The sequence below is a fragment of the Neurospora tetrasperma genome (assembly GCF_000213175.1).
Source record: "Neurospora tetrasperma FGSC 2508 unplaced genomic scaffold NEUTE1scaffold_81, whole genome shotgun sequence".
NCBI classification, from domain to species: Eukaryota; Fungi; Ascomycota; class Sordariomycetes; order Sordariales; family Sordariaceae; genus Neurospora; species Neurospora tetrasperma.
The window spans coordinates 1,344,785-1,369,002 of record NW_009799179.1 but is presented as its reverse complement, the minus strand read 5'-3'; the positions used below and the strand labels follow the sequence as shown (position 1 = coordinate 1,369,002).

Sequence of the window (24,218 nt, the reverse complement as noted above, 5' to 3'; positions counted from 1 at the left end):
TCATTCATCCAGACAGATGAACAGTTTCTGGTCACACAAGGCCAATATCGGACACCCCGAATCATCTTGTCCCGAGTCTCGGCATGACAGGGGCCTCGCCTTTTGGCCATTTGTGGACTGAAATTGTGCACACTTGGCAGATGGAAGAATCATTTCCGAGGGGATAAGGCCTAGGTATAAACAAGACCGGTGAGCACGCTCGGTAGTATGGTCTGAAAGAATGGAGTTGCCTGGTGATGCTCTTGTCATTGCGGTTGGGGTTAAATCAATGTCGTCAAACTCGGCAACCCTTGAGCCTGCAAATTATTTTCGGGTTGTTGTTCGGCACTTGTCGCAGCCAATATGGGGCTCACGCTAGGAAAGAAGACCACTGTACGCATCCCACAGAAAATGCCTCCTCTGAATGCGCTTTGATGCAGGTACAAGCTCTATTTCTTGTAAGCACTAACAGCAGCATACATTCACCAACAACGCCACTGCCTCTGCAAATCCCACTACAGGCAACCCAGCTGACGCACTTCTTCTCTGCGTTATGCTTTTCGGATTTGCTGCTTACCAAAGGAACGAACTGAAGGATACTAGTATCCGGCCCTTCTGCATGTTTCCCTGGACACCTACTTCCATGACTGGTTTTAATCGCAAACGCGGAATACCTAGCACTTGGAAATCACCCAACCCACCCCGCCATTCCACCCCCAGCGCAAGCTGAGACAAGAACTCAACAACGTGAACTGACTGACCACTTACCATACATACTCCATCACTCAGAGCAAGGCTCACACAACATTTCCTCCTTCACAGTCCACCAAAATGTCCGAAATAGACCCCTTGGTCCTCGCCTACTCCCACCTCCACCACCTTCCCCAGCCCTCCTCCGCCCTCCACCTCCTCAAAAAGATCGCCTCCCTCGTGAAACCGCTTATGCGCGCCCGCGGCTGGCGCGTCCGCGAGCTGGGCGAGTTCTACCCGGAGCAAGACAACCTCCTGGGACTGAACATCAACCGCGGCGCCAAGATCCTTCTCCGTCTTCGCTACCCCTCCGACAAGTCCCTATTCCTGCCCATCGAGCAGGTCGCAGACACGATGCTGCACGAGCTAGCACATATCGTTCACGGCCCGCACGACGGCAAGTTCCATGCGCTGTGGAATCAGCTGAGGGATGAACATGAGGGTTTGGCGATGAAGGGCTATACAGGGGAGGGGTTCTTATCAGAGGGACGACGGCTGGGGGGTGCTTCTTCTAACAGAGGACAGATTCCGATGCATGAAGCAAGACGGTTGGCGAGGGAGCAGGCCGAAAAGAGAAAGGTGCAAACAACACCAAGTGCCGGGTCGGGACAGAGGCTGGGAGGTACGAGGCCTAGGCCGGGTGAGGATATAAGGAGGGTGATTGTTGATGCGGTGGAGAGGAGGAACAAGACTTTAAAGGGCTGTGGAGTGAAGGATACGGGCGACGAAGGGCTGGCTGAGCAGGAAATTCGCAGGATTGAGGAGCAGGCGACTAGGAATGGCTTTCGCTCCAAGGCAGAGGAGGATGAGGCGAACGAGGCGGCGATTGCGCAGGCGCTGTGGGAACTGGTGCAGGAGGATGAGAAGAAGAAGTTTGGAAGTGGTTATGTGGAGCCGAGTAGGGAGTTTCCGGCAGGGAGTCAGGGGGGTTTCCTACAGAATAAAGAGAAGGGCGGGGGGTTGGCAACGTCGTCTTCGTCTGCAAAACCACCGCCGATCCCTTACCATACTAAACCAACAACTAGGCCTACTGTCTCTTCTTCTTCTCCTCCAGCACCCCTCCCAGCAGAACCATTCAACGAACCATCGACAGGCTGGGTCTGCAATATCTGCACCCTCCACAACCCCGACACATTCCTCTGTTGCGACGCCTGCGGTACCGAACGCCCACCTCAAGCTTCCACCACCGCTGCCCCTGATCCCAGAAAGCAGACCCCAGGCACCAAATCCAATTCTAGTTCTAGATCCGCTGGAAAGCGTCCAAGCAGCTCGGTGGTCGACCTGACCAAATCCCCGCCCTGCATTCGTACACGGCCGTCATTAAGCTCTCATGGGTCTAGGTCACATTCAAACTCCCGAACGGTTTCAGGATCAGGACCGAGCAAAGACAAAGACAAAGCAAAATCCATCCTCCAAGCTCAAGCCGAAGCCGAAGCCGCTCGCCGTAAATTGCTCCACGAGACGTGGCAGTGCTCGTTTTGCGGACAGAGGATGGAGAAGCAGTGGTGGACTTGCTCTACGTGCGGGAAGATGAAGGATAGTTCCAAATGACTAATGATGGGTAGGTATGGTAGGGTATGGGCAACGATGTCATGATTATTGATATGCATTTGACGGCTGAGTAATGGATCAAAATAGAACAGCGCAAGATAAGTTGGGAGGCTTCGTTCTCGATATGATACCCGGGTTATTGGACTTTGCTTGAGATGATGGATTTACTGTTTAACAGTACAAGATATTTTCACCAAGGCAGCACTTACATAATGCCATCCTTGATTCTCATGTTCCTTTCCTGTTAAGTGCATCATATCAATATATTATTCTCCTCCACCTAACGACTTACAGAAACCATTTCACCATAACAGCCGCGCAAACACCGTTCCCCCGACCACCAACACCAGCTCCAAGACAAGTCTAGTTGACTTACCACCAGCAGCAACAGAATCAACATCACCTTCCAGATCGTAAACCTGTTCGACTCTCCTCTTTAGCACACTTATACCTCCCAAGACTAAAAAGAAAAGGATACACATACACTGATCCTCAAATTTCCTCCACAGACTTGGCTCTCGTCCCCGTCACAGGGCAAGTTGCACTCGGCATCGGCGACTTTGGAGGAGAGAGAGAAGAGTTGAGAGGCGCACCAACATTCTCTGTATTGGTGTGAAAGGGGGGACATGATTGGTTAACTTTCTCTCTTCCTTCTTTCCTTTTCAAACACTATTTATTCTCTCCCCTCTTTTTCTCTCTTTATTTCTTTTTTTTTTTTTTTTTTTTTTTGGTCTCAAAACGCTCGCGTTTTCCTTTTCCTACCTACCCCAAGTAGAAGGATTGCGAAAAAGAGAGAAAGAAAATATGGAAACACTCACCTCGAATACTCCAACCCAGCAAACCGATACCCTTTATTTTCCATCCCACCCTTACAAAACCCTAAACATTTCTCCACCGTCATCACCCCCGGCAACACCTCATTGATCCCGCCATACAGCGCCCTAGTTCCACTACCACCTGTTCCCGAGAGGGCGGCGGTGGTCTCATTGTAACAACCAATGTATTTGTAGCCGTCTGTTCCGGCTGCTATCGTCGCTGTAGTAGTGAGCAGCAGTGTTGTTGTAGTTTTCGTGGGTGGTGAGCTCAAAGGTGAACTTGTTTCCCCTGCTGCTGTTGCTGCTGCTGCTGCTGGGTTGACTGTTGCAAAAAGGATAAGGGATACGACGAGAGAGATGAACAAGTTGATATTGTTGATGATGAAACAAGTGGTGCGGCGGTGGCGGCGGCGAAGTACGTGGCGACTTGATGATGAAGCCGACGAAACGGAACAAGACAGCAGCGGCATGGTGGCTTGCAGATAGATAGATGGAAGTGTAACACCGAGAGACTACTGCTGCATCTGATGAAGCGCAAACAGATCAGTGGTGGTGCAAGTGTGTGGAAGATGGAGCTGATGATGATGTCAACAAATTCAATTGCGCGCGACGCGTCAAGATCCTTGACAAGAAGTCAATAACATAAATTGGAAAGTGAACAAGTCAACGTTGTTTCCAGTCATTCACCGCGTGAATAAAGAAAGAAAGAAAGAAAGGGGAAAGTCAGTCAAGGGGAGTTAGTTCCCCTTCCTAAGCCATCCATCTAGGATAGGGTCCCAACAACCATTCAGCCACAAATCTCCGAGATCTATCCAATCGCTGCTGCTGCTGTAATGACCACCCAAGATAACAACAGTGGGAATATGGAAGCTAAGTCTCTATAGGGCTGAACATTCAAATGACCGACGGGATTCTTCCACGTTAAGAGATAAAGGTGTAGAAGCTGAGAGCTGAAGACAGGGGGGGAGGGTCCAATCATCACAAGCTTTCATACCACCTGCGTTGCTTCAACGTGCAAGCTGACTGCAACGCTGACGCATAATCTGCTCCTATCCCTGCGTAGCATTCGTATTATCTGATAAGCTTCCTTCCATGAGCTTTCTCGGGCCATTCGGACTTTTCCCCTTACTGCTTCAGATCCTAAATACCCCCCTCACACCTGACTTTGACTACTTGGGGATTTAAACTAATGAGCTCCCGTCATCCTCAAATTCCTACGGAGAATATACAGAGATGAGCATATACTATACGTCGATGATGGATGAACAAGAAATCAACAAGTTCAAGGGGCCCAAGAGGTCTGAATTCAGTGAATCTTTATCTCTGCCTTCAAACTCCAACCATCATGCCGTGTGCCCATCCATTTAGAAGTAGCAAATGATCTGGAAGGCATGTGTTTACTTTGCGTAGATCACATGGCCAAATTAGTGTTCACGTAGAATCCGATTCTTGCAGCAAGGCTCCGCTAGCATGTAAGAAAAGCTCACCGCGCGTAACACTATAGTCACGAACCCTCGAATATTAATTAGTTTGTTCTTCATTTGAGTTTAGCATCAAAGACCGGCAGGCAGTACGAAATAGTAGCTCCCCCAAGGTTTCAAAAAGAAGGCACGTCGCTCGCACGATATTCGCTTGTATCGTTCTTTTCATCGTTGGCCCATTGAACTCCGTAAAAGCCCAAGTCGTGGTATGTCCATTAGCCGACTCAAACTGACTCGGAGAGTATGCTCCCTCATCCCAAGTCGAGTGCGATGCTCAACAAAGAACTCGAGCTCGCACGGTCAAGCCCGACGCTCACACTCTTCGCAGGCGATCAACCAGAGCTCTTCAAAGGTGTCGGGCTTGGAAATTTCCGTGCCCTCTGGGTCTCGGTAGAGTCTGAAGACGCGTATCAGCGCCGACCCAAGAAAACATGGTCCTTTTCATCGATCTCAACCATTGACCGGTCTTTCGAAGTACTCGAGCGGCCAACAACGAAACAATACGTCCATATCATCTTCACCCCTTCGTGCCCATCCTCCTCTCCCACAAGTTCTTACCACCTGCTGGTGCACCCAAGGTACGGGTAGTTGGACCTATCCCTCCCCGCTTCCTCCGTCATACTCTCCTTTAACAAATATTAGTCAACCTTCCACCCGGCATACGGAGTAAACTATTCTTAAATTTCCAATATCCAAAGTCGTAGCGATGGCAAGCCGGCTGGAACTACTAGCCCCAAGACTAGCCCCATTCGAGCATACGAGCCCGAACTTCGCCTCGCGCTTCCAAATAATTTGTGAGAAGGTCCCACTAGAAAAGCATATCGGCTGTGTACTTGTGATATGCGAGGACATGATCGGTGATCGTGCTGTGGGTGATGGTGATTGGCTCGTTCCGGTACTTGAGTAAGAGGCTGGGAACGTTGTGGTGGCCAACATGAAGCTCATGAAACCCACCTCCTTCTTCGTCCTTCATCACCTGCAGTCTGCAAAGCTAACTGGGGTCTTCAGGAGCGGCTTGAGTTCATCGGCCTCCGGTATGGTGTAGGCCAGACCATCGACAATCCACGATTCTTGTAACTGAGATCACTTTCGCAACCAAGCTCAGACGAATTCCCAGTCGGAGAAGGTGAGCCCTGGAGACGCAGGTCGGGCAAGAATAGTACGGCACCACTCGCAGATTCCGCAATAGATAGGAGTAGGATCTGACACGGCGGCATTTGTCGCCGCCTGTCCTTGTGAATAACGAATAGGAGGAAGTCGCATGAAGTCATCAAGTAGCCCGTTTTGCAGCTGCGTGATTCGACGCCGCTGCTCACTCGCTTCTCCCGTTCTGCCCAGGGCTGCCACATAGCTCTCACTCGCTTTTTTCAGAGCGAGGAGATCGGGGATCTGCACGGGATAATCCTTGGGCGGTGTTGGACAAGATCGTTGGGGGCTGCGTTCTTTGAGAAGCCGTTCTCGGTACTTCTCGTAGGTATTGAGGTTACCGTCGAAGAGAGTGGTGTCCGACCCCGTGAAGCGTAGATGAGCAGTGGGATCAAAGTTCGGCATGCGGTAATAGATCGCTTGCTCAAAACCTAAAGAATCGGGCACTGGCAATTTTCCAGTAGAAGGCTTTTCCAAGCCGCGAACATAATTGATGAGCTCGTCCGCATCCTTCAACCTTTGCACGTGCCTCGCAAACTCTGTGTCGAAGCACCTAAAACACTCCTCAACTTGGATGGCATCTTCATTCGTCTTCGTTGACCACGTTAACCGTTTCACCATGTGGAGACGCGATCGAAAGGCGAAGCAACCCTTGGCGTGCATAAAACAGCCAGAGCACAATGGTATGTCACGGACACAGGTGCCATCGAAAATAATCATCAGCATCTCTCTTCTCCCGTTCTCGGCACCCTTGGTCAAGCGAGACAGTGTTCGCACAGGGAGGGCGTCCAGAGAACCGCATTTGACGCACTTAACCTTGAGGGGCTCGGACTTGGGTTGGTGGGCTGAGGATGGTTTTTCTGGAGGCAGGCTAGGTGGTGGTGCCAAGGGGGTCTCTTGTGAGGAGGTTTTCTCTGAGGAGGGTCCCGCCATGATGGGCACAGAAGGTTCCATGATTGCTGTCACAAACAGTTAGCATTCCCACCATAGACAAGTAGAGGTGGCGCCAAAGGGTAAGGGAGAGACTGTGACACTCGAATGCAATTGTTCTCGAGCTTTGCGGCTTGAACAGCTGAGGAAGTGAGGGGATGAACTGAGGAGAACTGACCTAGAGGATAATACCGCAATAATGATTAGCGTATAACAGAACGAAGAAACAATAAAGAGAAAAATATTTGACGCAGTGACGAGGCCAGAAACTGATATGGGTTGTAAGATGGAACACGTAGGAAGACAGCGGAGTAGACCAGGAACAGGGAGAATAGGGAAATATAGTAAGTAGTTAATGGATGTGAACTCTGGCAAAGGACTGATTGCGTGAGAACGAGAGGGGTGCAGTATTCCTTCCCCTCTGCTTGATTGTTTCTTGCCGCGTGGCGGAGATGGAAAAAAAATTAGAAAATTGCAAAGAGTAGCAACAAGCGAGAGAGAAACAACCTACCTCCTGTGGTAAAGCAGGCAGGAAGTTCTTGAGATAGCAGCGAGCACCCATCAATTGAGCTCTGTGGCACCAAACTCTTAACCCTATTCTTTCCTCGCAAGGCTGAACGGTTGGGTAGATTATTCATAACGTAAGTCATGAGACAATGAACCGTAGAAACTCGGGGAACCACTCCAGTTCGAAGCATTGAAGGCCTCCGAAATCCGAAGCATACCGTAGAAATTCGCCAAACTGACAATAGTTAATCTACTCTTTCAGCGCCGGGCAGGGCATAACGCGGCGCTCTCTAAGCCAGCATATGTAAGTATAAGTATCTATCCTGTTAGTAAAATCTCGAGGACGTCGCCCACCACTATAACTTGTTGCGTGCGTTGCAAAACACAGAATCGGACTTGCCCTGCACAGATATGCCTCCTTCTCGGCGCTGAAAGAGGAGATTAACTATTGCCAATTTCTCGAGTTTCTACGGTAGCAGAAGGACTCGTCAAACTTGGTTGGGTAGGTGCGAGATGTGATGGAACTAAGCACTCGGAGCAGCATAACACTGCAGAGCGGGTTGACTTCGAACAGAAGATAACACTGACTCTGCCTGGAAGCCGTATAGCAACCAAATCCCGATTGGACGAGTTCATGCGGTTATGCTTTTTGACAACTGCCAGACCAATCCGACCAACATAGCCTTACGTTTTCTGCATTATGCGAGATCCCGATTTTGCGAGTATCTGCAGGTGAGTATTTCCAATTTACCACGTGGAAGTGAAAAGAAGGTACAGTCGCTATCTCTCGCACCAGTTATTGCTGTCTGATCAGACTGTCAGACGCTTGGGAGTAGAAGTTGTCGACGCAAGAAGATGTCACGGTGAGCATACGCATAAAACGGATTGAAGAAGAAGGGAAGGAGGACAAAGGGAAGGTGAACAGAGCAAGTGAACAGAAGAAGGCAAAGAGGTGAGACGGTAAAGAGACAACATGGTGAAGAAGCCAACGCCATTCCAAAGGTCAGGGGGAGGGGGCACTTGCCGGCTTGGATGAGAATAGAAGCCATGATGCTGAGTGCCATCTGGAGTGCTGTCCATCGATCTTGACTTGGCCCTTGCCAAGGCAGGTGGTACGTAGGGGTATGCATAGATGGTAGGCAGCCTCAAGTCACGGTACTCGGGCCTGGATTTATGTGCGCTTCGAGGTCGTTACTGCCTCGACGTTCAGACATTGTCCCTGTTGGGACCGAGGGTTCGGTCGATCGGGACGGGAGTTAAAACTGCTGGATCAGATTTATGCCACCAGGTAGGTGTATAGTACACACAGGCATTTCTTCTTGCCGCAGCCTCGACTTTAAACCCAGAAAATTGATCCCGGATTGTGCCCGTCGACGGCGACCAGGTCGATTCCACTGACATTGGGCGCAGGTGCATTTTGTCGATTTTGTGAGGAATGAATGTCCATGGACACCTTATTTGAGCGTGGGATTCTGAGGTGGGAAGTTCAGGGTCATGGTAAAACAACAGGCAAGTCTGCTGCCTAGTATTGGCGGTGCACCTCTTTACTTGCTCGTTTGGTGTCAACTGTTCAGCCAAGAGCGGCCACTGGTTTTCCAGGTTGCCATATCTTTCTCACTGCTATACTGCTTGGTCGCTCTTTGTTCCCCGCTGACCTCCCCAGCTTCCAACCAACTTCATTGCCTTCTCTCCACCTCCCTCTAACCTCTCATCCTTCAATGCACCCGCAAGGCATTTCCAAGGGTCCTTGCTACCTCCCCACTTGAGCAGGTTTTCCTTCAACCTCTCTCCGTTTTCTCTTTGCAGTGCTGCTCCGCCTTGTCCACTGTTGAATACGACATTCCATACTCTCTGAGCCAAGACCCGGTCAAAGAGGTAACTGTAATATGTGCTGCCGTATCCGACCAAGTGGCCGAAAAAGCCCTGCCATGCCGTTCCTTGGGGGTCAGGCGGGGCGGTGCTGTACTGTCTCTGAAGGCTGTGGAAGATTTCGGTGGAGTCAATGTGGCCTTGCAACGCCTTGGACGAGTGCAATTCCTGATCGAGCATGGCAAGGATGATTTGATTTTCAGTATCCAGTGCCTCGAAGCGACGGGCCTCGCGGATCTTGTTGTCGACCCACTCATAGGGAAGGGGGTTGTCAGTCTCGTAGTGGCGTGCGAATAGGGCGAGAACAGACGGGTCAGCAGCAAAGTATTCCATCAAAGTAGAAGGAAGCTCGGCGAGATCAGTGGCGCATCGGGTACCACTAACGTTCTGGAAGGAGGTTCGGGCCAGGATGGAGTGAATCGCGTGACCCATCTCGTGGAAAAGCGTTTCAAGCTGAAAGAAAGACAGAAGAGCGGGCCGGTTGTGGGATTGCTGGGGAAAGTCACACACAAGAGCAATGGTGGGGAGTTGCTTGATAGCACCATCCTGGGAGCGAGAGTAGGCCATGCCATCATTGGCAGCAAACTCGGCAGACTCGAAGGAGGGAATCAAAACATGTGGGTTTTCGGTTTGGGTATGGGCAGTTTCAGCAATCTCGTGGGGTGACAGCTCACGAGAGCAGCGGAGAGTAAAGTGGGCTGGGTTGGGCGACTTGAGGGGGCGGTAAAATAGGTCGCAGTATAGGACGGCGACATGGCCTTCAACATCCGAGACAACATCTAGCCGACGCACGTCAGGGTGCCAGGTCTCACCGGGCATGGGCTCGCGGGGGACGAAGCGAATACCGTAGAGGCGAGTGAATATCCTGGAAAGGCCTTGCATAACGGTGCCGAGGGAGAAGTAAGAGGACAGGTCTTCACGCTTCTGCCGGGACTTGATGGCCTGACGGATGGACTCGGCGTAAAAGTCCTTGTCCCAGGGCTCGAGGGTTGCATCGTCACCCTTGTGCGCCCTCTTGGCTGCTGTGAGATCAGCCACCTCCTGTTGAGCTTGAGGTCTGGTGTTTTCGGACAGAGCTTGGAGAAACTGTCTCACAGACTCGGGGGTGCTGGCCATCATACGGTCATGGAGGACGAGGTGGCCATAACTCTCGAAGCCCGAAAGCTTGGCCGACTCACCACGCAACAACATGAGCTCCTCCAAGGTATGGACCGTCCTGCGGGAAGCGGTGCGAGAAGCCATGAATAGTTGGTGTCGGGCGTGGTCATCGCGTACAGTACGGAGTGCTATTGAGGCCTGGGGACTCAGAGTTTGGACGTACACTTTGCCCATGGAAGCCATCCTCTTGACCTCGACGGGATCCATGCCCATCATCCGGGACTTTTCAACAGTGGTGTATGGGATCTTGGGTTCCATGTGCTGGATAAAGTTGGTTCCAGTCTGGCTAATTGCCGACGACAGGTGGACAAACTTGTCCCGAGCGTCCTTGGGAAAGTGAACGGCGGACTTGGCGAAGTCGAGCTTGAGGACCTCGGCCACCATCCTCTCCTCCTCAGACCAGGTGGTGCTAACATGTGGGTTGTCCATTGCCTTGACCAACTGGTCGTACAAGCCCGTCATGGTGTTGAGCTGGTTCATGTACTCGTACATCATGTCCCAGGCCATCGAGGCGGTCCTCTGGATTTGCTGGTCAGGATGGGTGACGCGCACAAAGTCGGCCATGTCCAAGACGCGACACAGGATATCGCTTAGGCGATCGAGATGGCGGACAATGGCGCGGTATTCGTCGAGAGACTGGGCGTTGAGGACCTTGTCGACCAGGGCACGAGCCTTTCCCAAGCTCACCTGGGCAAAGTCGAGGAAGCCATGGGGGCTGGTGAGGTATGCGTTGCGGAAGAGGCCGACGTTTCGGCCATGCTTGTCGCCAGAGAACTGCTTCCATGTTTCGGGCGAGTCGAAGATGGATCGTAGAAGAGAGTCATCGTGTTTTGTGTCGGCGTTCTTGTGGGTGACGGGGATGGCGCCCGTCAAGGTCTTGGGAGCATGCGCAGTAAAGCCTGTGAATCGTCGTCGTTGCTGTCTAAGCAGAGGAGAGAGAGTGCGTCGGAGAAGGCAGTCGGAGCAGACCCACAGCCGGGGCCTACTGGCTTTAATCACAGGTTGTATCATGGTGTCGAGATGCCGACTGGGTTCGGAACTTGGGCGAGGAGGAGGATTACTAGATTATGTACCGTCGCTGGGTCAGGTCGGTATCGGGTTGTGGATGGCGGGGTGACCACAACTACCAGTGTGTCGTCTATGAGGCGAGCATGTGCCGCGATTGTTTTGTTGTAAATGCTAGAGCAGATCTAAAGGTCGGAATGGGGTGGTGGTACAATTGGTGACATGAAAGAGCAGGTAAGATAATCAAGAGAGCAGAAAAAGCACGATGAGATGGGATTGAATCAATGCCAACGAAGTTCCCGTTGGCGTGTGGAAAGAAAACCAAATAGGTAGAAAAGTCAAAAGTCAGGCAACTGAAGCTCGCCAGGTGCCCTTTCAGCGGTTATCGGTACGTACTCCCGTCTCCATCAATACTCCAATTGACCGAACGGCCCGTATTGTAGTGTACCGCTGTAAAGGTAGCCGGTAGTAGTGTAGAGGTACATACCTCTACGCTACCTACGTAACGGTCCCCTCACCCCGCCAAGAGACGATCCTCCCCAGTTGGTCCCCTCCGCTGCGGGAGCCACCCCACCCCACCACGCCCACAAGCCGCGACCGCAGCGACCAGGGGCAGAAAAAGCAGGAAACAAAACGTCCCGAGTTCCCGGATTTTACCGTAACAATACATACGGGTTCCGCAAGCTGTACTAACTAACCCTGACAAGCTTGAATTGAATCGAATTGGACTTTTTGCGCCTGGACTTTGTATGGACTCTTGGACTGGCTTGCCCGTGCAGTGGACAATCCGACCGACGATTGATTGATTATCCTCCAAACTGCCCTCATCCCAAGCTCTTTTCGCCAGCTCTACCTACCCACCTTTCCCCCCCCCCCCCCCTCCCTCCCTCCCTCCCCCCTCGTCGACTCCATCACCCTCGACGCCGTCTTTCTTCCCTAGGTCAAATTGGGTTGGACAATGGCTGCCAGACTTGCTTTCCAACGGGTGAGCCGACCTCTCTTTTTATTCCTCTATGCGATTTCAAGGTCTCTCTGCATCATCACGTGTGCTGCGTCATAAGGTAAACATGGACATGGGATACAGATGAAGGCTGACTGACTTCTTGACTTTGATCACAACAGCGCGCCGCCCGGGCTACCGCCGCCGCCCTCGTCGGCTCCTTTGCCCTTGTTCCCACCGTCGCCTTCGCCGAAGCCTCCGAGAGCCGTGCCTCTGTACGTTGAAGTTCAGCCCGATGCCGTCCTCCATATGCGCGCTCGCTAACCCACGTCATGTCTCTGCCGAAACAGGCCAAAAAGCCCATCTACGACGATGACTTCGATGTTGTGCCCTCCACCCCTTCCTTCACCTCCGCCGAGACCACAAAAGACGTCAGCTCTCCTGCCGCTGCCACCCTAAACGCTCCCGTCACCACCAAGTCTTCGACCAGGTCCGGCGAGAGGACTTTCACTGATAGCCTCATTGACGTGCTCGCCAGCACCAACACCCCCCGCGGCCCTACCCCTACCGACCGTCTGGCCGCCCAGATCCGCCGTGCCCGCCTGTTCCTCTACAAACAAGCCTGCGTCGCCGAGGACGCCGTCAACGCCGGCATGTCTCGCGCCTTTGACCTCGAGCACTCTTTCACCTCCACCGTTGCCGGCCTTGCCCCTCCCCGTGAGAGCGGCGAGCGCCTCATGCCAGGCCTCATCTACGTTCTCGTCTCGGGTATGGCCGGTAGCATCGTTGCGCGCAACCGCAACGTTGTCCTCCGCGGCGCTACCCCTCTCGCCTTCGGTCTCGGCGCCGCTTGGGTCGTCCTCCCTGTCACCATGAACAACGTCAGCTCGCTGGTGTGGAAGTACGAGCAAAAGTTCCCCGCCGTGGCGGACGCGCACATTAGGACCCGCGAGGGTATCGAGAAGGGTATCTACATGGCCAAGGTGCACGCCGAGATTGCGCAGCACAAGGTCGATGAGGCGGTTACCAGCGTGAGGGAGACGGTTGAAGGATGGGTTCGCAAGGGCAAATAAATCATCGCAGCATTGTCACTTATAGAGAAATCGGAACTAGGGAAAGTGGATGATGGTTATGAAAAAAAAGAGTATCAAGAGCGGGCACAGGCACGTGGGGCTGTGACCTGTGTGTTTGTGTGTGTGTATATATGTACACATGTTAGGAATAGCTGGGCGATTCCAAGTGAAAGCGGAAAATAGAGATCGTGTTAAGTTTCAGGCGCGAGGGGAGCTCCTCTGCCATGTATATTGTACGATATCACATCATGCTCACTTTTTGCTACCATTGATGTTTGTTTTGTTAGCGTCACTCAGGGGCTGTCTCACAGGCTTGGCACGTGTTCCGCTTTGGGAAATTATCAGGCAGCTCCTGCATGTCAGCAGCTAAAGGATAACTTTGACTCGGGTCTTCTCTTCATCATCTCATCACCATCTCGACAATCAACCTCAAGAGAGTTTTCAGGGTCCGGCCTACGACAAGCTCATCAAAGTCTTACTTTCGGTTTCTAGACAATCAATCTCTATCCGGTCCAGAATCCTGCAACAACCGAATCAGCCGTGTCTAGTGGCTCAAATCGGCAACTATACAAACGACCTCCATTTCGTCTGCCTAAGATAAGGTGTTATAACATACCTATGGTCGTAACTTCGTCAAAAAGTCCTCATTCATCGCTCTTTCGCCCGATCAGCAGCTATCCGATTCTCAAAATCTGTCTTTCTGTTCTCTTTTCGTTTCATCGGGCCATCTCACTCAGCTCGACACAAATGAAGTAAACAGCCGACTCACCGACCACATCAACTCCCCAACCAAAGTGGTTACACTACACCATAACCATCACAATACGCCATCACCATCACCATCATCATGGCTCCCCTAGCCAGCGAACCCCGCCAAGTCCGAGTGATTCTCGACCTCCCCAAGCGCAAGGCACTCTACACACTTGTCGTCGAAACGACAGATTGGATGCAATCCCAGCTCATTCTCAAAAACCCCAATCAGAACCCCAACCAGACCAGCACCTCCCGGCAACAATCCAGATCCTCAGGTCCATCTCTCCTCAACAACTTGGATAACGACGACACCGGACAAACTGGCCCTCCTCTACCCAGCCGACCAAACGCCGGTCCGCGCTCCAACTCCAATTTCAGTGGCAGTGACAAAATCGGCCCCCTCCGCGCCGCCGCCCTATCCCACTTCGACACCTGGCGCTCCTCGCTGCTACATTCCCTCAAAGACCTCCTCAGCCCCGCCGATTCTACGCAAGAAATCGACGCCCGGCGACAGCGCTCCGATCGGCTGGCCAAACAAAGACTGGAGTCCCCGGCGCCTGGTGAGAACTTGATTGATTTCGGCGACTTACTCGGTCCGGTAGCCGTGGAGGACGGCCAAGCCAAGGCTCTCAGGCAGCGACAGAGGGAGGTGGCGGCCTTGCAAAGCAGGTACCATGCGATTCCGACGAGGTTGTCGGCTGTAAGTCAGGAGGATAGGGAGGAAGTGGTGGTTTGCCTTTTGTTGATGTTGCTGTCAAGTGGCAAGTATACAGCAGAGTCAAGGACGTTCTTGGTTTATCTGTGCTCCGCCTTGGAGTTGCCGCTTTCTTTCCTGAACTCCCAAGAAGCAGAGGTAGCTACCAGCCTGGTCGAATCCTCGACAAGTCCGGAGGCACGGGAACAACAAATGTCAGCAGCCAAAGAGGCAGAAGAACGGAAGAAAGCCAATCAAGTGGGCCGATTCTGGAAAGTTGGCCTGGCTTCCGTTGCAGGAGCAGCCATCATCGGTGTCACGGGCGGCCTTGCCGCACCGGCCGTGGCGGGGGTTATTGGCGGGTTGATGGGTAGTGTCGGCTTGGGAGGCGTGGCTAGTTTCCTGGGAGTGTTTTGGATGAACGGTGCGCTGGTGGGAACGCTTTTCGGTGCTCTGGGCGCACAAATGACAGGAGAGATAGTGGATCAGTATGCGCGCGAAGTCGAGGACTTTGCGTTTCTGCCGTTGTCTGGAGGTACGAACCAGGAGAGGTTGAGGCTAACGATTGGTATCAACGGATGGTTAACCGAGTCACTTTCTTCGTTGACTGCTCCCTGGTTGGCGCTGGACCCGAGCTCGTCGAACCTGTTTGCGCTGCGGTATGAGGTTGCGGCGATGCTGAATCTGGGCAATGCCATGAAGGCAATGGTCACGAGCGCGGCGTGGACATATGTCAAGGTCGAGCTGCTGAAGCGCACGGTGCTGGCGACGTTGTGGTCAGCTTTATGGCCGATTTCGCTGCTTTCGATGGCATCTGCGCTGGACAACCCTTTCTCTCTGGCGAAGAATCGGTCGGAGAAAGCGGGCAAGATTCTGGCGGATGCGCTAATTAACAGAGTGCAGGGTGAACGACCGGTGACGTTGATCGGGTATTCTCTGGGTGCAAGGGTTATTTACTCATGCTTGCGCACGCTAGCGGAGCGGAGGGCATTCGGACTTGTTGATGAGGTCATCCTCATTGGTGCACCGGTGCCGAGCGATAGGGATGCGTGGGAGACGATGAGGAGCGTAGTCAGTGGTAAGCTGTGGAATGTGTGCTCGAGTAATGATTATCTCCTGGGCTTTATTTACCGGACCAGTTCCATTCAATTGGGCGTGGCGGGACTGCAGGAGATCAAGAGTATTGAGGGCGTTGAGAATCTCGATTTGACGGGCACGGTCAAGGGACATATGCGTTATCCGGACATCTTGGGTAAAATTCTAGAGAAGTGTGGTGTTGAGATCAAGGAAGGATTTGGAGGCGAGATTGAAGCTGAGCAGGATCTCACGAGAGAGGAAGAAATCATTCTGGCAGATATGGAGGCCCAAGGAAAGCTTCCCGCGCTTGTCACGAAAAAAGGCAACCAGGAGGGCGGATTGGTTGACTTTGGGGAAGACGAGCATCAGTCGCATCATGATCCGCCGCCCAAGTACGCAGTGATGGATCCATATGCCTCTTCCTCGAGGCCATCGATGGAGCAGCAACAGGAACAAACGCCACCGCTACCACCGAGACCCCAACCCCAACGGACTACCATGGCCAAACCTACCTCGTCACTCCAAGCCAGCAGCAACAACCCTCTAGGCTATTCTAGTCCATCATCATCATCCAAACCCGTGGATGACGATCTCTCCAGGCAGTTCCTCTCTGGCCCACCCTCAACATCCACATCCTTTGCGCTCTCCGATCTAGCATCTCTGTCACTCTCTCCTCAACAATCTACCTCTACTACCAATGCGGCCGCCGCTACCCGCTCCCAGTCATCACAGCCCAACCCCCGTCTCCTCCTCCTCCCTTCAGACCAACAACAAAAACCGCTCGGGCGATCCACCACCACATCAACCGGTTCCGATTTCTCTACCGTCCGCGATGTGCCAGCGATCCATCGCAGCAACACTGCCCCCATTAAGCAAGATATTCCGCGGAATATCCCCCTTGTCAGCAGTAGCAGGCCGTCGCCACCTGTGCAGTCCAAGTCTGAGCCAGTAAAGAATAGAATTGGGGAGGATGATAGTAGTGATGATGACACTGGGCGATATGGAATTAAGATGGTTGATAATGATGATAGCGAAGGGGAGTTGGGGTTTGTGGAGCCGATTCCCATGGAGGAGGAGGGGAGTGGTCACAGTGGTCACAGTGGGCATGGAGGTAGGAGGTAAAACGAAAGGAGAGGAAGCGTCTTTGCGTGGGGTGGGTTGAAAGCAATGTTTGTGGTTTTTTCCAAGGGTCCGACCGTTCAATAGTCAAGTTAGATTGAGTGATGGAGGGTCCCGCCTTGTCGTAGAGAAACCTGGCCCGGGAGTGATGTATTTATATTGAGGGGAAAAAAAAAGGATCAGCGGGAAAAGGGATTGGCGAAAAGGAGTGAAGAGAAAGATAGAAGGAACGATGGCAGGTCTATACTAGTACACACTTTCATAGATTAGTACATACCTAGTAATGGTATTCAACTAAAGCTCATCGGCATCATACCACTGTCATTTTGAAACAGCGTTTGATATCAAGTGACATTCAGATCAGCCACGAGAGTGGTGAGCATAATCACAACCTCGCTGTCAAGTTAATGTGTTGGGACTCTACCGAGACCTGTTTGGAGTTTTGACTATCGATTTACTGATGTTGACCGTTGGCTCTTCGCCAACTTCCTTGCAACCGTGGACTGAGCTAACACCACAATATACCTCCCGTTTTCAAGAATACACCTTTTATTTCTTGGGATGTCACTTTCCATTCGTTTCCAGCCAGGTAATGAGACAGATGCATGAATACCAAGTCGTCGATGCTCAGTCCAAACTGTGCAGCATAAGTAAAGGTACTTAGGTACTACAAACGCTAGGGGTGGGCGGGCGAGCGAAACAACAGAGATGAGGGAAAAATAACCAATTCTCAAACACATATAACTCCGTCAATTTCCCTAGGTACTAGATACTATCAAAGGCGCCCTTTTTTCATACGATGGATGACGCAGTGCAAAAAAACCACAAACAACGAAAAAGAAACCCGCAGGTATCATGTCTATCTATACCATAATATTTCGCACCAGACAAGGCAAACATTTACTTTCCTTCCTTCTTTCTCTAAACAGGACGGAATCACTCGTCATCCTCCTCCTCCTCTTCATCCTCCTCTTCATCTTCCTCATCCTCCTCATCATCCTCCTCAGCAAGATCATCATGATCCTCCTCATCGCTATCCTCCTCATCCTCAGCCTGCTTCCCCAGCCTCTCCTCGTCTTCCTCCTCCTTCCTCTTCTTCTCATCCTCCTTCCTCGCCTCCTCCATCATCTTCCTCTTCTCCGCCCTCAACTTCCTCTGGCTCACCACAAACGCACCCAGCGGCGTCTTCTCCCACTCAAAGTCCCTTAGGAACGCCTCGACCTGTGTGCGATCGTTGGGCGCAAAGTCGACGCGGTTGCGCTTGTCCTCGATGAACTTGGCGTTGGACTCGATCTTTTGCACCAAGAGGGCCAGCTGTGTACCGATCTTGCCGTTGTTGTTGCCAGTGCTCTTCTTGCGGGAGTCCTTGAGCCAGCGCTTCAAGGCAACAACGACGGGAAGGGAGAACTCAGGGAAGGCGATGTTGCGCGACCAGAGGACGAAGTACTCGGACAGCAACTCGACGACTTGCTCGCCGAGGCCATCCTGGTAGACGCGCGTGCGCAGGTAGGACTTGGGCGCCTTGTAGGCGGTGGCAAAGTCGAGCGGTTTGAGGGTGGACGACTTGGGAGGCTTCTTCATCTCGGCGGAGTTGAGAACCTCGAGGAGGGCGGAGGCCAGGGGGATGTAGGTGTCGGTGGCACGCGAGAGGCGCAGGAGCGAGCGGATGAGCTGGAAGCGCAGAGGGAAGTAGAGAGCCGTAGGGATGAGGCGCATGGCACCGAGGGTAACTTGTACCAAGGGGTAGATAAGGAGCTTGAGCTGGGACTCCTTGCCGGCTTCGGCCTCCTTGAGCGGGGAGCAATGCTCGGAGAGGACGCATGACCAGAAGTCGAGCGAGTGCACGTACTGCCAGTTGTAGACGTTGCGGAAGGCGTTGTTCTTGTTGTGGACGATGGAGTTGCGAAGGTGGATGGCCAGCTGGCGGATGAAGCCGAAGGCGGTGGTGTAGCCGAGGGTCTGGTCGAGACCCCAGAGCTCGGCCGCCGAGTTCTTCATGATGTTGATGCCCGCCACCGTGTTGACGTTAGTCAGGCGGCAGCCCTGCACAAGACCCTGGTAGACGGCCTTGAGGACCGTCTCGCGCACACCCTTGTCTGAGATGACCATCAGGCGCCGGGCGACCAGGAAAGCTGTTATCCTGGTGGCTTCGGTGCTGGCGGACTGCGACCAGAAAGCGACGACCGTCTTGATCAAGACCTTAAGAAGCTTTCTGAAGGAAAGGAGGTAAGGGAGCAGAGGCTCAAGAGCGGAGATTGTGAGTTTAAGGGTGGGCTCGTCGGAAAGGGTGCCGAGGAGGTGGATGATGGAGGCGGCGTAGTTCTTGACGAGCTGCGAAAGGATCTTGAACTTCTTGGTATCGGTGTTGACGTAAGCCTTGCCGGAGGCGGACTCCTTGACAGGTACGTGGTGTGCGAGCACCTCGGGAATATGCTTAAGGGCCAGAACCAAGATGTCGTTGAAGGCATCTGGGTTGTTGATGGTGTATCGTTGGGGCTTTTCGTCGTCGTCCTCGTTCAGGTGGGCGGCGCAACGGAAGGCTATTACTACCTGGCGAGCGGCTCTAAGTGACTTTGTTTCCTCGATCTGTGCCTTCCACTTGGCGATCATTTTCTGGGTGAGTTCGAAGCCGTTCTCCTCGTCGGCAGCCTTGGTGTCCTTCTTTTGCTTCTTCTTCTTGGGCTCCTCGCCCTCGCCCTCGCTCCCGCTGAGCTCGTCAATCTCGGAAAAGTCTGCGTTTTCGTCGAACTCAAGGGCCTCTGGGTCGTTCTCCTTCAAGAACTTGTAGAATTCGGGATCCTTTTCGGCGAGGGAGGCCATGGCTTCCTTGGTCATGCCGGTAGGGGCGGCACCGTCTACGACCTCGTCATCCTCCTCGTCGTCGTCGCTAACCTCGTCGTGGGAAATATCGTCGTCGGAGAAGTCGACATCGCTGCCCTCGTCTGCTGATGGCTCCTCCTCGGCGTCGGACTCTTCTTGGTCGCGTTTCCTCTTGCCCAATTTGCCAGAGGCATCCTTGGTCTTCTTGTCGAGAATCTCGAAGCCGCCCTGGAAGAAGTCGTCGACGGTCATTTCGCCGGCGGCGGCAGTACCGAGGTTCTTCTTGACGTGGACAGGCTTCTTGCCGCCATCGGGGCCCTTGATGAAGGCGTCATCTTGGGACTTCTTGGCCTGCTTCTTCTGCTTGATCTGCTCTTTTTGCTTGATCTTCTGGACGACCTTTCTGCGTTCTAGAACACCCTTTAGGTGCTTCTTTTCGAACTTTTTCGTTTGTTTGACGTTTTTGACCATGATGGGCGACTGGCTGGGTGGTGTGATGTGTCCAGTCTGGTCAAATGGGTGTGGTGTGGTTTTTTTTCCCTTTGGTGAAGTGAACCTGGAAGTGGAAGTGGAAGCCAATTCCTGTCGGCAACCACCAAATCTGACCCGTGCTCTCTGCTCTTGCCGTCGCGGTCCTCCCAAACTTTTTTCTCCTCTTAGATTCCGGGGTTCTTATCGGCTGCTCTTATCGGTAAAGACGCTAGTTCGTTCCTGGACCTAGCGCCGCACCTGGCGGGGCACTTCTGTCACTGTGAGGGATCCACTCTTGACCGGCGCATGCAGCTTCCACTTGTCTTGGAACGTCCTCGCAGCTCTCCATCCACTGAAGCTTCAGTGCTTCCACCCGCAAGGTACTCGTCATCTTCAAGTTCCATGATTTCATCCGTCATGAAGTGTCCAACAACAACAAGAACAACGACACTTGACAATCTCAGTCGTCCATCATGATTTCCCGCCAGCCATACGCGCCTACACCACATAGCTATGTTCCCAACACTACACTCTCAGCTACGATAAACTTGGATGAAGTAAACAAACCCCACTCGGGTATTTGGCCATGTCATGTCACGAGGTGGTCCATTTACTGACAACATGATGCCATTGTCACTTTAACAGGAAGTGAAGCTCGCCAACACCCGGGCTGAGCGTGACCTCCAGGACTCATTAGCCGAGATCTTCAGTATTATCGTCACTCTGGATGAGCTGGAAAAGGCATTCCTGAAAGATGCCATCCCCGAGGCCGATTATACTGAGATCTGTGAGAGATCGCTAAAGCAGTACAAATCGCTTGTCGCTGACGAGACTGTCGCCAAGGCATTCGTTGGCTTGGAGGAGTTCAAGGCCAAGTGGGATGTGCGTATATAATCGAACTCACTTCACTGTTTGATGAGTTTGACTCGCTTACACACACACCTCTTCATAGCTCGAGGTTCCTCGCGCAACCGAACGCATCCGCGTCGGCATGCCCTCAACGGCCGTCAACGCCTCCTCCGGTCCAGCACCCGCCACAGTTGCCGCTTCTGGAGGCACGAGCGGCACTCTCATTCTCGAAGCCACTCAGGACTTCATCACATTCCTTGATGCCTTGCGTCTTGGTCTATTGGCCAAGGATCAGCTGCACCCTCTTCTAACAGACGTGATCCAGTCGGTGAACAAGGTGACGGACAGGGACTTTGACAATAGGGGCAAGATTGTGCAATGGCTGATCACCCTTAACCAGATGAAGGCGACGGAAGAGCTGAGCGAGGAGCAGGCCAGGGAGTTGGAACTGGATATCAACTCGGCGTATCAGGGCTTCAAGAGCACACTTACGTAGAGCCAGTCGTGTTACAGGATTTTGACGGGTATCTAGCAGTATTGAGCATCGCTACACCAAGAACGTCCAAAAGCTAGGATAAACAAATTCCTCCTCAAAGATCCTCCTCACCTGCTCCAGCACGAACCTTTCCACTTTACCCACGTTCTTCAAGCTCTGCTTACCGCTTTCTCTCTGCCCAATCTCACTTTCGACGCGGATTTCCTGCAACAGCCCACCCATCTTTGTCTTTGCCCCGTCGCTGCCTCCTATCCCAGAACCATTCCCGCTCCCAGCAGCCTTGTTCTCCTCCCCACCCACAGCAGCCACAGCATCTTCAGGGCTCAAAAAGCAGAAATGCACTCTCTTCCTGATATTCGCCACCACTCCCACGCCATCGAACGTGAGTCCCGTGATGCTCAACCGCACCGGAATCCCCACAAAGCTGGGCATGGGGTAATCCAACAGGATGTCAGCCGTCAGCAAGAGCTTGACATCGCCAGCGTATTTGATGCGGAACACAGCTTGGATGTCTTCCACCCTTGGTTCCCGAAACCGTTGCCTTTCTTCTTCCCCTTCCTCTTCCTCCTCTTCATCTTCCTCAGGCTCCAGCTGTTGAGCCGGGTGGTCCCGATGATCATGCATCCCATCCAAGAACCCGTCATCGTCATCCAAGATGGCCGACCCCGCCCGGTTGTTACTTGTCCCAGCCGAGTTGGGTGCCAAGGTAGAAACGCTATGCTTCTCCCTCAGCCCTTGCTTGGGAATCTGTAGTCTCGGTCCACTCGTCGCTAGTGCACCAGCACCAGCACCAGCCGCCCCAATTCCCCTTCCCCCAATCCCCAGTCCCACTGCCGGCGATGGCGTAGACGACGGTGGCGAAGCAGCAGCTGCCGAGAATAACCCTTGTCTCTCCGCCGGCGCCGGCGCAACCGGGCTATAATCGCCCACAGAGTTCAAGCTCTGCGAAGAAGGATTTCTCTTGTGTCTCGGACCCGTCGGGATGGCTAGCACAGGAGCAGTCGGCGGGTAGCCCATGCTTGCCATGCTTCCCATGCCCGCCATGCCCATTCCGCGACCAATGCCTCCCACGCCGCCGGCGGTCCCCAAGGTACCTAATGGGGTGCTGGTGCCGGTGAGGGGGCTGGGTCCCGGTGCGTTTTTGCCAGTTCCAACTCCCGGGAAGTGAAGCCGGAGATTGGGCGTGGATGAGCTGTGAAGACCTTGGGTTGTTGCTGCTGCTGCTGCTGCTGCTGCTACTGGTCCTCCCATTCCTCCTGCTCCTCCTCCTCCTGCTCCTGGTAGTATGTTGTTTTGTTGCTGTTGTTGTTGGTCTGCAATCCATGAGGGGCCGCGTTGGTGGGCGGCGCCAGCTACGGCGGCTAGAGGCGTTTGTGTGCCGGAGAGGCCGGCGGTGAATTGCGAGGTGAAGTAATGCAGATTGAGGTTGGAGGTCCCGCCGGGGATTCCGGGGGTGGACACGCCGAGAAAGGGAGAGCCTAGGTCGGCGTGGTGGTGGTTGGTGCCGTGGGCGGGACCGCCGAGACCTGCTGTGTTTGGGTCCCGGTAATATCTGCCATCTCTGTCCAGGCTCTGTGAACTGTTGTTGCCGCTGCCGCCGCTGTAGTGTGGGTTCAGGTGCGGTGGAAGGTAAGCTACTCTGCCTGAATTGGGGCCACTTCCATTTCTGCTTCCGGTACTGCTGTTTACTGTGAGTCTTCGCCGTGATTCTGAGGCAGAGGCGCCTCTCAGCCTGCCGTACTGCTGCTCGACTGGGTCGTCGAGGTATTCGCCTTCATTTTCGTAGGCGACTTCTTCTTCCGAGTCTGATTCTTCCGAGGAGTCTATACCGGGTTGCTCTTCGTAAAAATCGGGAAGGGGGTCGGTGATATCCTTGAGCTCGATCTCGGGAGGAATGGAGCCAAACTCAAAGTCGTGAACGGTGACGGACTTGATGAAACGCGGAAGTGGGACGGCCTGGAACTTTTCGTGAATAAAATCGCGGATTTTGTGGGCGAGTTCTTGGCCGTCGGGGCCGCCGGTGACGGTGTCCCAGTTGAGGTCGATTGACATGGAGGAGTGAGGTGAAAAGGGTAGTGGTTGTGGTGGACGTCAACTGTCTTTAATGACGAATTGAAGTGAGGTTTCGGGGTTGAAGTTGAAAGTTACTGTAAGGGTTGAGAGTACTAGTAATGAGACATGGGGTTGTTAGGGCACTGTATGGAGCTCAATTCCCATCACCGATAACCCTGAGCGCAAACAAGTATCATTGTCTTGACAACGTTAAAACCAGATATTGCAGTCACTGCCTTGATCCATCCAAACCATTCTTGTATAATTACCTAGCCTTCAAGCTCTCCTTCATTAATCCTGCTTTCAAGTTCTAAACGTGTAGGCACGATGAGTTCTCTCGATGACATCGGGGAAGTTTGCAAGGAAGGATGGAAGAGAGACTTGAGTTAAACGGAATACTGTTTGCGACATGGGCGCATACTGTGAAAGAATGCATACTTGTAGCGATCACTGCAGATATTGGAAAGCACATTGCTCACTTCAACTGTTTCATGTTACAACAAGATCATCATGTCAGACACCCTAAAGTATTGACTCACAAGGTGATATTGAAATCCAATATCAGAGGACTCACATATCAGATCACCACCATACATACATTATCCGCTAACGGAGGAGTGGATGAGGCGAGAATAACCCTAACCCGAGCTTCTTCTGTACATACGTACACTACCTTCCCCGCC

The 24,218-nt window shown here is 52.9% G+C and overlaps 10 protein-coding genes across 10 annotated transcripts; 5 read left to right on the top strand and 5 right to left on the bottom strand.

The window, feature by feature from the left end:
- Positions 1-810: 810 nt before the first annotated feature.
- Positions 811-2,280, top strand: NEUTE1DRAFT_149414 (uncharacterized protein; the record flags this gene model as incomplete). Its single annotated transcript, XM_009857031.1, has 1 exon — positions 811-2,280. One exon carries the CDS (start codon positions 811-813, stop codon positions 2,278-2,280), a length of 1,470 nt encoding a protein of 489 aa, XP_009855333.1.
- A 250-nt stretch (positions 2,281-2,530) lies between these two features.
- NEUTE1DRAFT_89316 (uncharacterized protein) lies at positions 2,531-3,565 on the bottom strand (the record flags this gene model as incomplete). Its single annotated transcript, XM_009857030.1, has 4 exons — positions 2,531-2,699; positions 2,765-2,882; positions 3,099-3,315; positions 3,523-3,565. The coding sequence occupies 4 exons, from the start codon at positions 3,563-3,565 to the stop codon at positions 2,583-2,585; spliced, it is 495 nt and encodes a 164-aa protein (XP_009855332.1).
- A 2,112-nt stretch (positions 3,566-5,677) lies between these two features.
- On the bottom strand, positions 5,678-6,655 carry NEUTE1DRAFT_52512 (uncharacterized protein; the record flags this gene model as incomplete). The annotated part of the gene is made up of 2 exons (XM_009857029.1): positions 5,678-6,033; positions 6,154-6,655. 2 exons carry the CDS (start codon positions 6,653-6,655, stop codon positions 5,678-5,680), a joined length of 858 nt encoding a protein of 285 aa, XP_009855331.1.
- Positions 6,656-8,719: 2,064 nt separating this feature from the next.
- NEUTE1DRAFT_149413 (uncharacterized protein) lies at positions 8,720-11,197 on the bottom strand (the record flags this gene model as incomplete). Its single annotated transcript, XM_009857028.1, has 1 exon — positions 8,720-11,197. The coding sequence occupies one exon, from the start codon at positions 11,195-11,197 to the stop codon at positions 8,780-8,782; it is 2,418 nt and encodes an 805-aa protein (XP_009855330.1).
- Positions 11,198-11,225: 28 nt separating this feature from the next.
- On the top strand, positions 11,226-11,507 carry NEUTE1DRAFT_118504 (uncharacterized protein; the record flags this gene model as incomplete). Its single annotated transcript, XM_009857027.1, has 1 exon — positions 11,226-11,507. One exon carries the CDS (start codon positions 11,254-11,256, stop codon positions 11,410-11,412), a length of 159 nt encoding a protein of 52 aa, XP_009855329.1.
- Positions 11,508-12,071: 564 nt separating this feature from the next.
- Positions 12,072-13,438, top strand: NEUTE1DRAFT_118503 (uncharacterized protein; the record flags this gene model as incomplete). Its single annotated transcript, XM_009857026.1, has 3 exons — positions 12,072-12,176; positions 12,314-12,406; positions 12,482-13,438. The coding sequence occupies 3 exons, from the start codon at positions 12,150-12,152 to the stop codon at positions 13,202-13,204; spliced, it is 843 nt and encodes a 280-aa protein (XP_009855328.1).
- A 613-nt stretch (positions 13,439-14,051) lies between these two features.
- Positions 14,052-16,409, top strand: NEUTE1DRAFT_70626 (uncharacterized protein; the record flags this gene model as incomplete). Its single annotated transcript, XM_009857025.1, has 2 exons — positions 14,052-14,555; positions 14,595-16,409. Coding segments are annotated over 2 exons (2,319 nt in total), but the record flags the coding sequence as incomplete, so codon positions are not given.
- A 1,416-nt stretch (positions 16,410-17,825) lies between these two features.
- On the bottom strand, positions 17,826-20,132 carry NEUTE1DRAFT_10784 (uncharacterized protein; the record flags this gene model as incomplete). The annotated part of the gene is made up of 1 exon (XM_009856597.1): positions 17,826-20,132. A coding segment is annotated over one exon (2,307 nt), but the record flags the coding sequence as incomplete, so codon positions are not given.
- A 479-nt stretch (positions 20,133-20,611) lies between these two features.
- On the top strand, positions 20,612-21,581 carry NEUTE1DRAFT_89302 (uncharacterized protein; the record flags this gene model as incomplete). The annotated part of the gene is made up of 3 exons (XM_009857024.1): positions 20,612-20,695; positions 20,784-21,020; positions 21,091-21,581. The coding sequence occupies 3 exons, from the start codon at positions 20,612-20,614 to the stop codon at positions 21,481-21,483; spliced, it is 714 nt and encodes a 237-aa protein (XP_009855326.1).
- Positions 21,535-23,535, bottom strand: NEUTE1DRAFT_125348 (uncharacterized protein; the record flags this gene model as incomplete). Its single annotated transcript, XM_009857023.1, has 1 exon — positions 21,535-23,535. The coding sequence occupies one exon, from the start codon at positions 23,533-23,535 to the stop codon at positions 21,535-21,537; it is 2,001 nt and encodes a 666-aa protein (XP_009855325.1).
- Positions 23,536-24,218: the final 683 nt, after the last annotated feature.